We start from the raw sequence: 14,711 nt of genomic DNA on the forward strand, positions 1-14,711 counted from the left end.
CAGCTTTTCTTTTCTTTCCGCTCTTTCCTTTTTTTAAAATAACACTATCACTAATTGCCACCTTCCTTAACTTCTCCTGAAGCACTCTTTAAATAAAAGGCCTCCCTTTTGTCAAATGGTTGTATATGAAAATGCATGTCTTATACTGTATCTATAGTATATCACTTTTCCAACAAAAGGAGAGAGATGCTTCATCATCAATCTTCTGGAGTTGTTACTGATCACTGAATTGATTAAAGCCCTTAAGTCTTTCAAAAGTGTTAGTCTTTATGCTATTGTGGTCACTATATAAAACAGTTCTGTTTATATATTTTACTTGGCATCAATTCATATGTTTTCCCACATTTCTCTGAATTTGTCCCTTTCATCATTTCTTATAATGCAGTAATACTGCATTATATAATTCATAAAACACAATTTGTTCAGCCATTCCCCAACTGATAGATATTCAGTTCATCTCTAGCTCTTTGCTACAACAAAAAAAGTGAAGTTATAAATATTTTTATACATGAGTCCTTTCCCTCTTCATCCAATCTAGGAAGAGAATTTCTACTAGCAAATGAGCACTTCATGAACTACAACATATTCATTCCTGTAACTATTAAAAAACTTAAGAAGCACATTGGGAATTGTAGTATATGAACAGCATAGCAATTAAGAATGAATAACACTGCAGAAACTCACAGATCACCTCCATTTGGTTCAACTATGCTCCTAAAAATATATTGTAAATCATATGCACTTAATAAATGTTTACTAAGTTGAAATTTCTGAACCAAGAAAAATTTCTTAGTACAATGGCTACTCACTTAATGTCCAAAAGGTGAAGCTGATGGTTGCTATCTCTGTGGGTCATTTTCAGCTTTGTGCTTTGCTCTGATATTGACAGGTCTACTCTGCTTAAAAGCTGAGAAATCTGAAAAAAGTTATTCACACTTTAAAATTCCGTATTGGATCACAGAATTATAGATTTAAACTAACAAAGAACCTCAGAGGGCATCATCTATTTAAATCTTTACAAAAAGTAACTTTAGAAAAGAGAAATTAATTAATTATACCAAGAATTTTAAAAGTAATCAATAATCTTGTTTAGCATTTTTAGCTTTGTAATAAACCTTCCACTAAAACCCTACTCACAATGCCTCATCAAAGGGGAAGGTTACAGGGTTCCTGAGGTCTATGCCAGTGAAGTACAAGACCTGACAGATACCGTCAAGCTGGAAAAGCTTCTATACTGGTCCAGTAATGGGCTGTGGTCCATTGTCCTAAGATCAGCCTAGCTACAAGCAGAGATACTCATCTCCAGAAGTTCAGCCTTGAAGTAATGATTATTTGGGGCAGGGGGAGGAGGGGTTTCTTAGCAATTCATGAAGATTTTCTATTAAGGCATGGAAAATATTCCATATATATCAATGGAAGAACTCAAACAGAAGAGGAAGAAGAGGAAGAGGGGAAGGAGGAGGAAAAGGAGGTAAAAATCTTCCTCCTTGTCCCTCCTCCTTCTCCTCAACTCCTCCTCTTCCTTTTTCTCCCTCTCCTCCAGGTCAGAAGTGCCTGCTCCTAATACTGATTGGCATGAAAGCTAAAACCTGTTCTTTTTTTTCTAACCTGGGCTGGAAGACTTCTAGTGATGGAAAAGCCATGGAACATATAATACCATGTATTGCTATATAAATTCATGCACATTCACCTTTCTCTCCAACTACACTACATTTTTTTTTTACAATGGAGAACAATTCTTAGGTTTCTCTGTATTCCCTAGATTGCCTGGCACAGTACTATACACATGAAGATAAAAGTAAACCCAACCTTTTTGCTAGAAGGAACTACCCTAGTCTAGGATTATCTAGTGCTTTTTCCATTATCACAGCCACAATCATGGAGCTGAGTGGAAGGAGAGGAAATGGTTTTATTCATGTGCCATACCACCTCATCTCTTCCAATAAGTCCAAACTAATGACCCTATGGCTTTTTTACAATTGGCTGACTAGTAAAATGGACATTTTACTGCAGTCTCTGTACCATCTGTGTGACTGTGAGTGCTCTAATCTCTTGCCAACTTCAAGGTAGCTGGAACAATTCTAATTTTGATGACATATACCATGTGGGCAGGCTTTCTGGTGAAAGTTCTGAATAGACCCTACTCAGGAGACAAGGGGTTCCAGGCTGCAGCAGTAAACAACTCCTGGGAGGCTACAGCTCTCTTATTTTGTGCTTTGCTCTGATATCGCCACGAATGGCCATGTTTAACAAACTGACAAGGCTGCCTTATGAATTGCCCACACCTAGCTTAGTGTCTGGCACACAGTAGGTGCTGTGGAAATGCTCATTCCCTTTCCCTCTACAATAAACAATTGGTATCTAGGTGACCCACTTCTCAGCTATCCCTCCCCAGTCATCATAATTAAGTGAAAGCTCAGTATAAGGACTATAGAAGAAGACTAAGTAGCTCTATTCCCAGTCCATGCTGCCTTACTCCTAGCCCTGCCAACTCATCCCACATTGGCTAATGGAAAATGAGATCATTTTAAAGTCTAAAGAAGTCTGAAATGGAGTCAAATGCCCCTGGGTGAATGCCTAGGAAAATATATCAGCTAACTTCCACCCTTTTAGAAGCTGGCCTGGTATTGGCGAATGCTTAAGGATAGGAACTTAAATAATGGTAGATTGTGGATGAGGGGGGCAGGAAGAAGAGGGAAAGGAGGTATCCTCTAGTCTGGGTTTCTCTGAAGAGACTCGGCCTAGCCTCTGTATAGAAAATCCTCAGAAGGGATTAAGTTCATGCCCGCCCTGGAGTAGATGTGAGCCTTCATGACATCCCTGGACTCAACTGGGCTTCTTAAGGGTTTTAGGAATTAGAAATTACCTGGGACTGAGCCCAGCTTCCTTAGAATAGACCATCTGTACCTCTTAGCACTAGAGGCTGAACTATACTGCCACACCACCCAATACACTCAGGAATTTGCCTAGGTTTTTTTTTTCCTACCTGTCACACAATAACATCAATTGTTTCATTTCATGTATGCAACATATAAGCAAATAAGATGATACAAAAGGCTACTATGCTAATACATTTAAGATGACAAAGGACAGGAAGATGTGGGAAATAAAGGAAAAAAGTTCTAGTTCTACATAAACCCAGCCCCAATATTAAAAAAATGACTCATCTGCTTCAAGAAACTATTAACCTCAAGGTATTTGTGCTAACTGCAAATCAATCATTTTAGAAAATTATTTTTAAAATATCATACCTGTCCTTCTGCATCTTTGATTTTAGTTTCCAAAATAAGTTTGGCAGCCTGCTGTTCTTTGTTCAAGTGCTGAAGGCCTTCATATGTTGTTTTATGCTCTGCAGACAGTCTAGCTATGCTAGCATCACACCTGTCCAAGTGAACACCAAAGTTAAAAACAATTAAAGTTAAAACAGATGAACCAAAATTTTGTTTTAAATACCATAAGATACATTGTTTCTATTAAAATAACAATATGTTCCAGCAGTTTTCAAAGGAAGACATCCAAGCTATACACAAACATATGAAAAAAGGCTTCAAATCACTCATAGAGAAATGTAAAATAAAGTTGCTCTGAGGTTCTACCTCACACCAATGATATTGGCAAAGATGACAAAAAAAAGAAAATGACAATTGGAGGATGAGCTGTAGGAAAATGTTAACACTATCAGTAGAGCTGTGAATCAGTCCAACCATTCTGGAAAGCAGTTTAGAATTATGTCCCCAAAGTTACTAAGTTGTACATACCCTTTGACCTACCAATACTACTACTAGGTCTATGAAATGAATAGATTTTAAAAAGAGGAAAGGGGCCTATATCTACAAAAATATTTATAGCAGCTCTTTTTATTGTAGCAAAAACCTGGTAACTGTCTGTATAGGAAGAGCTAAACAAATTATGGCATAGGAATGTAACAGAATATTATTACACTATAATAATGCTAAAGTTGATGGCTTCAGAGAAAACTGAGAAAACCTGATACAAAATGAAGTAAGCAGAACCAAGAGAATAATTTATACAACAATGCCATTGTTATAAAGAAAAACAACTTAGAAAGACTTGAAAACTCTAATCAATGCAATGACCAGCCATAATTCCAGAATACTGAAGATGAAACATGCTAACTACTGCTAGCCAGTGATATGACAGTATATACATTTCTGGACAGGGCCAATGTGGAAATCTGCTTTGCTTGACTAGATATGTTACAAGTGTTTTTCATCTTTTTTTTTTCAAATGGGGGCTGGAGGTAAGCAGGTGATAGGAAGAAAAAATAAATGCTTGTTAATTTTTTTTTAAATTTTAAATAGTATGTTCTGCAAAGCTTTCCTTTGAAGAAAGGAACTGAACAACTCTCTTCAGAATAAATGTATTTCATCCAAATAACAAACAATTAAGTAGTAGAGTTCTCAACTCAAATCAGGGACTCTTATTTGGGGCAAAATTTGTATTATGCCTACTGAAATTAAAAGCTTGAAATGTAAGATTCTGGTATGACAACACAATTTCTAATATTCCTTATCAGTCACATACTTTTTGTGATTAAATGGATCTGAATAGAGAGAATTTTAAACTATAAGTAACAATGCTTTAACATGCTATCATGTGTACCTCACATGGCAGAACTGGAATGATAGTAGCGCTCTAACATTAGGTCAGAGTTTAAGAAATCAGAGAGATACCTACAATAGTATGGTATGTATCATAGAGCTATGGGATCTAATCTCCGTTTTGCTACTAAGTCTTCTTGTGACTTTGGGGAAGCCAGTTCATTTCCTGAGCCTCACTTTCATGGTCTATAAAAATGGGGATGGGACTAGATGGTATCAAAGGTGTCTTCCAGCTCAAAAGTTCTATGATTCTAAAATGGACTAGAGAGAGAAAGTAGATTTAAAACAAAGGTGGCTTTGGAATTTTCCTACAGTCCCCTGGGTCAAAGAGTAAAAAGATTTTAAATTATTGCTATGCTATTCTAGTTAGGATGTTATTGTTTTAATTCAAAACTTATTTCTGCTCTTTTCCCATAGAAAATAAGCTCAGGATTTTATGGCAAATCCCTAAACAGGTCTTTCTCAAGTCCATATTAACTTTCGTCTAATATACTGCAATAGCCTGCTAATTAGTCTTCTCCTGACTTATTCCAACCCAAACCATCAGTCAAACAGCTTCCAAAGTGATTTTACTAAAGCGAAGGTTGACTATGTCACTCACCTGCTCAATATACTCCAGTAACTCATTATTTTATCTAGTATCAAATATTAATTCTTCTGTTTTGTATTTAAAGCCCTTTACAACCTAAGCCCCAACCTACTTTTCTAGTCTTTATTATATATTACTCCCCTCTTTATGCACACTATGATCCCACCAAATTGGCCTTACTGTTCCTTCTATGTGGAAGCCAAAGTCTTTGCATTGGTTGTCCCTCATACTTGGGATATACTCCTCCCTTACCACCAAGTCCCAGTATCCCTAGTTTCCCTCAACTCTCAGCTCAAACACAACTATCTACATGAAGCCTTTCCTGATAGCCATGCCCCCATCCCCATTCTGGATATTTATGCCTTTCACCCAAAATTTGATTTTATTCACTTTCTCTTCAATATCTGACTTTCAAGGCAGAGAGGCAATTCTGTATAGTTTCAATAAACACTTATTAAGAATCTACTTTGTGCTGGGCACTGAGCTAAGAGCTAGAGATACAAGAAAGGCATAAAATAGTCTCTATACTCAAGGAACTCACAATCTAATGGAGAAAGGCAATTCATTTTTTAAAAAGGTGAAAAGAAGAGGGTCACTAGGGAAAAGGTCATGATGAAGTCCTATAGCTGGGGTTAGAATCTGAAGGAGTGAGTTTCAGAGTTGATTTTAAAGTTGGTTTCATCTTGCAGAATGATGAGTTTCTAAAGATGACAAAAATCTAGGAGCAGGCAAGGGAATAATGAGGAGAGTTCCCTGGGTGCCCTCCTTAAATGGTTGAGGATCAAGGAGGTGCTCCCAGATGTCCATCCTCAACCAGAAGGAGAGAGTGGAGAGTGCTGAACATGGAATCAGAAAGATTAGGGTTCAAATTTCACCTCTGACCCACAAGTTATGGGAAAATCACTTAACATTTCTGACCCTCAATTTCTTTTCAGTACCACCCTCCCCTGCTGAGCCATGTGGTATTAGAGAGTTGGCCTCCAAGTCAGGAAGATCTAGGTTCAAATCCTATCTCTGACACACATTAGCTTCTAAGTAAGTCACTTAACCACTCAGGGCCCTAGACATTGCTCTTTGTAGCACAGACCATTCCAACCTGTAAGCAGAAAGAGTTTCCTCAAGCAGGAATTCTCTAGACCGATGAAATCACAGGTGTAGTCCCATCCCTATCTCTCAAATGCTGGTTGTATACACCATATATATAAAATCTGCTAAGAGGTCACGCAGAATAAGGATTTTAAAAAGCCAGTGGGTACAGCAAAAGCCAAGAATGAAAAGTGATTAGTGCAAGCAAGAAAATAGAGACAACAAATGAAATACTGTGACACTTTTCAGTGATAGATTGTACTCATTGATTAGCTTTCTGAAATAGTTCTGAAGCTTATGGATTATCACCAACTAAGTCTTGGATCCTAATGCTAGCTCAGAGATGTGGGCATTCTCTTATTCACCAAAAACCATTATTTAAAACATCATTTAGGGATGTCAATTTAGTATATGGATGTCACAGCATTACCTGATATCTTTACTTAATTAAGAATTTTATCAGCTCTCCTTTCTAGACTTTAGTATTATAAGATGTAGATGAACCAATAGTGTTCTAATCATTCCAAATTTTCCCTGTGCTGGCCCTTTTCAAACTGTGTACAGATCTCTATTTTCTGGCAGGTTCATTTCCTAGGCTCAGTCATAAAGAAGCAGAGAGATTCCAGTCTCTTTCCAAAAGAAATAAAACAGAATGGGAGACAAGGATCTGTTAAGAGATTCCAGGAGAATTTGGTACAGTTGATAAGCCCAACAACTAAAACGATTTTGGCAAAGTGTTTCAATGAAACTCTTTCTAATTGTTAATAACAGGTTTTTAAGTATTTCCTGAATTGCTCATTTGCTTTAGAGATCTAAAGAATAGTTATAGTTAACATTCCTCAGCTCTTAGAAGCTAAAGGAAAAAATGGCTAACTTGATATTAGCTATGTATGAAGATTTTATATTTTAAGTTAATAGTGAATTGCCCTAAATGGAATACTAGTCTTACTGTTCTTAATTCTAAACTCAAGCATTTTCTAGTGGTAATAGCAATTAAACAAAACCACATTTCAAATTCAGTTCCATTTTAAAAAGTTATGAAGCACCTGCTCATGTGAGGTAGTAGGGATACAATAATGGAAAAACTGTGAACTTTCTTTGTGAACACATTAATGAGTTCATACATATTTGCATAGTATCTATCTTTGAAAAAGACAGCTATACCATTTAAAATAACCATAGACAGCATAAAATACTTGGAAGTATACCTGCCAAGACAAACCCAGGAACTACATGAATATAATTATAAAACACTTTTTATACAAATACAACCAGATTTAAATAATTGGAGAAATATTAATTGTTTAAGGGTGGACAGAGCCAATATAACAAAAATAACAATTCTATATAAACTAATCTACTTATTCAATGCCATCCCAATTAAATTACCAAAAAAAATTTATTGAGCTAGAAAAAATATGAAAATTCATTTAGAAGAACAAAAGGTCAACAATATCAAAAGAATTAATAAAAAAAATTTAAGAAAGAAAATAGTATCAGATCTCAAACTATATTATAAGGCAATAACTATCAAAACTATTTAGTACTGGCTAAGAAACAGAAAAGTGGATCAATGAAACAGAGTAGACATACAATACACAGTAGCAAATGATTATAGTAACCCTGTGTTTGATAAATGTAACAATTTAAGCTTTCGGGATAAGAATTTACTATTTAGTAAAAATTGGTGGGAAAACTTAAAAGCAGTCTAGCAAAAACTGGATATAGAGCAATATCTTACACCATTTACCAAGATGAGGACAAAATAGATACGTGACCTAAATATAAAGGGAGATATCATAAGTAAGTTAGAAGAACATGGAACTTATTGACTATCAGACCTATGGATAGAAGAATTTACGTGTAAACAAAAGATAGAAAGCATTGTGAGATGCTTTCTATGGATAATTTTGATTACATTAAATTTTTTAAAAATTGTACAAATAAAACAAATGTAGCCAAGATTAAAAGGAAATTAGAAAATGGGGGGGGGGAATTTTATGGACAGTTTTTCAGATAAAGGTCTCATATCTCAAATATATAGAGAACTTTGTCAAATTTATGAGAATAAGTCATTCCCCAGTTGATAAATGGTTAAAGGATATGAACAGGCAGTTTTTGGAAGAAGAAATCAAAATTATATATAGTCACATAAAAATGCTCTAAATCATTATTGATTAGAAAAATGCAAATTAAAACAACTTTGAGATATCATTTCATATGTATCAGATTGGCTAAAATGATAGAAGAGGAAAATGACAAATATTGGAGGGGATGTGGAAAAATTGGGACACAAATACATTGTTAGTGGAACTGTGAACTGATTCAACAATTTTGAAGAGCAATCTGGAATTATGACCAAAGAGTTATAAAACTATGTATACCATTTGACCCAACAATATCATTATTAGATCTGTTTCCCAAGATAATAAGGAAAAAGGAAAAGAACTTATATGTTCTAAAATATTTATAGCAGCTCTCTTTGTGGTGACAAAGAACTGGACATTGAGGGGATGCTAGTCAATTGGGGAATGGCTAAACAAGTTGTAGTGATGGAATACTACTGTGCTGTAAGAAATGATGAGCAGGTTGGTTTTAGAAAAACATGGAAAGACTTACTTGAAATAATGAAGAGTGAAATGAACAGAACCAAGAGAACATTGTATATAGTAACAGCCATATTGTTCAAAGAATAACTGTGAATGACTAAGTTATTCTGAGTATTATAAATACTCAAATCAACAAAGGACTTATGAAGGAAGATGTTATCTACTTCCAGAGAAAAAACTGACAAACAGAAGAGTGTGTGTGTGTGTGTGTGTGTGTGTGTGTGTGTGTGTATCTCTGTCAAATGGTGGCCTTCTCTAGTGCAGGGTGGGTAAGCAGTAAGGGAAACAAATCAGAACTTAAAATGTAACCAAAAAAACATTTTCTGAAAAGAAAAAGGCAGCTAGAGAGTTAATGCCACAGAATTAAAATGTCTAGCCCAGCTAAAAATGTGGTTAAATACACAGAACTTCCAGTATTCTCTGTTCATTTTCTTTTTATTGGGGAAAATATGGCTTCTCTCATGAAAAGGGGGTGCTACAACCAATGGGAACAAAATCAGGGAGCTTATATTTGCCAGTGGGCCAGAAAGGCCATCTTATTGATACACTGGCCACAAAATGCATTTGTCAGGGACCAAAAGATAGGTCTGACCTTCCAAAGCAGCTGTGCTAGTATTCAGACGTAGAAAAATAGCGTTAAGAGGATTGCAAAATCTTCTTGTATGGTCCCACTAAGTTCATTTTTTTTAAGAGGACAGAATGGACATTTTCCAGTTCAGATCATTTCCAGCTAAGCAGGGTCCAAGTCTGCCACAGGACTTGTGATTTCTGCTTATAGACTTCTCATTCACTAACTATCTTCTTAGAGACAAATATTCAGTCACCAGAAATTCACCATACTACATACAGGTGGAGCAAAGCAATCTGAGGAAGACTAAGCAGATGGCCATCCAGTAAAGCTAAAGAATAAAGTGCAGAAATTGAAAAAAAAAAAAAGGTGATTCAAAGGGATGGCAAAAAGGCCCTAGGTAAATAAGGTCATTTTTTAAATTATTCTAAGAAAACAAGCAAAAGCATTCCCCAAAACCACTACTAAGTACTTAAGGTTTTCTCTGGTTAATGATTTTCCCTGGTTATTACTGATGCCCTAGTATCAAGTTTGCTGATTAGGGTCATGGGACAAGGAAGAGAAGAGAGTGTTTTTTTTCTGATTTTTCTGATCTTTTCTTCTTCCAGAGTACTGACTATAGACCCTGGACATCTTAGTGCTTAGGTTAAGCACATTAACCCATCTTAGTTCCAGAGTGTACATAATGAAACACTTTCCTCCTTCTGCTAGAGAAATCAAGTACTCTCAAATATGGGATGCTGCACAGACTGTCAGATGCCATCATTACATTGGTTGCTTTGCTTGACTTTTGGTTGTGGTGGTCATGGTCATGGTCGTGGTGGTGCTACTGTTGTTGCTACAAAGGAGAGATCTATTAGAAGGGTAGAAAAACCAGGAAGTGACTCTGGTTTAAAAAAATAAAAAGCAGCCAAAAAAATTTTTTTAAGAATATATCTGTCTGACTTCCTATTTATCCATTTCTAAGTGTAATTGTGAAATCCACACTACAGAGAAATGGATTCAGAGCTGAAAGGTACCTCAGGCATCATCTAATCAAATATCTTTCTTTTATATAATTTCTTATTTACATAGCAAACAAGTTCTTAAATTGAATTGATAGGGAATCTTAGGACTGGCCTTGAGTCAATTGATTTAGTTTGAGAATAAAAATCCAGGGCTAGCAGATTTAGTGATTTAAAGGCCTCCAAGGATGTGACAAATTTCCAGCCAACCAATCCTAAACTCCCCTTGCAATTCAACCAAGGAACTTATAAAGAGATCACAGGGTAGCTATATTTTTACATTTAATGTAATGCCTTGTTAATATATTACCACTTCAATACTTCTGGTGTCTGCCCTTTGCTTTCTGTGACTAGTTTAGAGGGAGTGGAGGGAAACCAACTGGTCAAAAACCAACAACCCCTCTAACCCAACTACATGAGGAAGCTGAGGTCAGGAGGTGAGAAGTAAACTGAACACAGGCAAGAATGAAGCCTAGTTCCTCTAATTCCAAATCCAGAATTCTTTCAACTACACTACGCTGTCCTGAAAAGGAGTATGCCATCAAACAAAAAGTCTTCAGGACCTTAGTTTGAAGAGCTTTTCAGTCAAAGTCAATCAAAATCAAATATGCCAATGAGGCACATAAAGCCATTGATACATTATGATCCATAGCATCACAGTACTGCCTGAAGAGTCAAAATACCCACTTCAATATCCTTCCATTTCCATTTCTTTAAACCCTAGGTCCTGAGAAAAGTATTAAAAAAACTCATATGACTTCTGATATTGAGCCATCTTTATGAGGTATCTAAAAGATCCAATAGCATTAGAAGGAGGTTAAAATACTTTTCTCCCTAAACTACGTATTGACAAATGGCTATAGAGAGGTATAGGTACCAGATTCTCTATCATCCTATTTTTAAATGAGGCCATATATCCCCTGAATGAAGAATCATATTTAGTTTCAAGAAGGACAGGATAAGAAAGCGCCTGGCACACAATAGATGCTTAATAAATTTCTATTAATTGACTGATTCGTCTCTCAACTATGACAAAGGTTAGCAGATGTAAGATTAGCACTAATTAAAGTCCATAATATAGTCCAGTCATCTGCTAGCACCAACTGGAAGGGACAGACTCATCTATCTGGGAAGCCAGCAGATCCATTTTCCTTATCCAAAAGTAATCCAATAAGAGAACCTGCTGTATCAGAGTTCTGGCCCAATGTAGCTGGCAACTTCTCCTTATTTTGGGTGTGTGTGTATCAGGCTATCCTTCCCCAATGTTCCAGTATTCCACAGAAAAAGCAATGAACTTGTAAATGTGAGAAATGCTAAAAAAAAAAAAGGTCTTTTTTGAAGTTGTAATCCAAGCAATAGGATATGCAAGGAAAGTATGTGTCCATAGTGGGTAAAACGCTAACTAATGACAGAGAGAAAGTAAATTATTCAATTTTTACTCTGCCTCCATCTTCATCAGCAAGGAAAATGATATTTAAATTGGAAGGAATAAAACAAATGTCTAAGATCTATAAGAAAAATAAGATAGTAACTAAAGGATAGAGAAGAACTGACTTGACAGCAATTTGTGTGAAAAAGACCAGTGTCTTTTAGTCGATCACATGCTCAAAAGAAGAAGACAATATGAAGTGGTTAATAAACAAAAAAAAGAAAACCTAATGCATGGTTAGGCTACATTAATAAAATTAGAGTATACAGATCAAAGGGAATGACTATCCCCCTGTACTCTGAGCTGGTCAAACACACCAGGAATGTAACATTCAATTCTTGACACCATGCTTGAAAAAGGATAGCAGCAAAGTAGAGAGCACCTAATGGAGGATAACCAAGATGGTGAGAGATCTGGAAACTGCATCATATGAGGAATTATTGAGGAGCCAGGAAATGTTTAGCTTAGAGAAGAAAATACAAAAGGGAATATAATAACTGTCTTCAAGTTTTTGAAGGGCCAGTAAATGCTTGTAGATTGAACGGAAACAAAATAGTACAAGGGAAAGAACAATGACTCTGGAATCCTCCCTTAGCCTGATGCAATTGCCTACATGGACTTTGGAGAATTCAGTTCGTTTATAACTATTTCAGGTCTGCTTACTGCACAGTAAGGAAAGGCTTTTTGAGGCTTCTGAGCTACAACTGAGCACACATAAATAGGCCTCAACAAGTAGACTCTGCTCTCTTTCCTGGTGGTAAACAAGGCGAGGGCTGTTGTAAGCTTCTCAGTAAGAAGATGATGTAGCAGTGGCCTTCTGCTGACTGCTGCTAATTCCCCATCCAAGTAAATATGTGGCCATGAACATAGGGCCCCTATCTGCTGGTTCTTTGCATTTGTTCTTTCTTGTTCTTGGATGAAGGAGTATCGGAGATGGAATGGAACAGGCTATAATCTCACAATATCTCAAAAAGTCCCAGGCCAGTGGGCCATGCTATAGTTTGCCACCAGCGCAACCCCAAGCAGTAACTTACGGGACTCAGCCCAGTAGACCTGTCAGCCAAGATATCATTTTCTGATTCAACTTCATCCACTAACCTTGTCAATATGGTGGAGTTAGTGCATTGTAACAAATGCCTTAAGTTTCAGCCTGTTCTCCCCAAGGACCAAAGTGGCATGGGGAAAAGTGTGCCACTGATTCAGGAAGATGTTTTGGACTTCTGTTCTCACTATATCTTCTCAGTAAAATTCTTTTATAAAAGCTAACTGATAAAAATTAGTGAAATGATTCCCAGGCACTAATGAAGAAGAAATCATTATGTACAAACCAGATATTCAATAAGGAGAGAAGAAGCTGAAAGGAATAACAGTAAATCCCTTGCTAAAATTTCTCTCCTAATTAGGAAAAAAATTATCTTGGAAATTTACATAGATCAGGATCAAAGACACATGCTTTTCTCTAGTTTTTCCTCTACCTTCCCTCTTTCAGATCAGAAAAAATAATAGTGTGAATAGGAAAAAGTGGTTAAGTCTTTCCTTGAAATTATTGAGGGACTTCACTCTCAGGAGAGAGCTAACCTAAACTAACAATGTGTCATCAACAATTCTAAATCCATGTGAGAAAATAGATAAAAGGCACAGTAGCACTGCATAAGGAGATATGGTCATAAGAAATCTCAATGTTCATAAATACAAGAAAAATAAAATTATAGTTGTCCCTTACAACAGAATAAGAGAAACCAAAATTAGATTAAGCACTGATTAATCAGAGATTTAGTCAGAGATACACTATCCCTAAGTATTTAAAATTCTTTAAACTTTGTCTTAATTATGATTTATTTTCTTATATTCATTCATTGTCATTTTTAATAGTAAAATTTCAAGTGAAAAATGTTACTGGATCATGTACTAATCTATTGTCTTACTTGTTTGTCCTTCAAGTAAGGCTAAACATTTGGTCTATGTAGCCCAAGTCAGCTAAGGGTAGACCTGATAACCCGAACCAATTAAATGATGACAAATGTCACAGTCCTTTTAAAGTAACAATCAAATTGAGGAGTGAACTAGAAGACCGCCAGAGATACTATTATTTATTAGCTAATATGTAGGTTTAGGTATTCTATGAAAATTGTTATTTAAACAAGCTCTGACTTGAAAATAACAGGGATATACATACAGTCAGGTTCCTAGATCACTTAAGGGAAAGTCACACTAGGAAACAAGGAATACATAAAATATAAATACAAGCAACAAAACTGGTTTCCATGTGCATGGGAATGATCTCATTACTTTAAAGACATGACTTGTGCATAGTTGTGATTTTTTTCTTCTGAAAGGCCTCATGTAAAGAAAAGGCTGACTTCCGAAAGGAAAGGCACCAACCACTTTGAAAAAATTCTTCAGTAGACAATGAAGGTCATAAAGAGCCTATCTGATGAGAAAGTCTAACCAGAGACTACACTTACAAGTCCTAGAAAGTCATGCAGAATTTTAGGAATACAAGTTGGTCACTGATCCGGTATTACAAAGAGTTAGTGTAAGATCTGTACTGCACATCCTTCCAAAAGGATATGAATCAACTTAAAGACTAAAACACTGCAACTGAAGGAAATGGAAGAAATAGACATTTTCCAATGCTAGTCATCCAAACACCTACTATATGCCAAGCACTGTGCTAATGTTCAGATACAAAGAAAAAGAAAAAAGAATCAATCCCTCCCCTTAAGAAGCTCACAGTCTAACGGGAGAAAACAAACTCAAGCAAAGAGCAATACTTGGGTAATAAATATTCTGTTCTCAATCCT

General features: G+C 36.0%; 1 protein-coding gene across 1 annotated transcript in view; it reads right to left on the reverse strand.

Moving 5' to 3' along the window:
* The window catches only part of FAM81A (family with sequence similarity 81 member A), a 77,678-nt gene that overhangs the window by 19,382 nt on the left and 43,585 nt on the right, over positions 1-14,711 (reverse strand). Inside the window, exons 5-6 of the mRNA XM_020981969.2 lie at positions 3,252-3,381; positions 810-916 (exon numbers count right to left, since the gene is read on the reverse strand). Of these exons, the coding sequence (XP_020837628.1) occupies positions 810-916; positions 3,252-3,381 (237 nt within the window). The remainder of the gene's footprint in view (positions 1-809; positions 917-3,251; positions 3,382-14,711) is intronic.

This window comes from Phascolarctos cinereus, unplaced genomic scaffold (genome assembly GCF_003287225.1).
Source record: "Phascolarctos cinereus isolate Bilbo 61053 unplaced genomic scaffold, phaCin_HiC Scaffold_3;HRSCAF=262, whole genome shotgun sequence".
NCBI lineage: Eukaryota > Metazoa > Chordata > Mammalia > Diprotodontia > Phascolarctidae > Phascolarctos > Phascolarctos cinereus.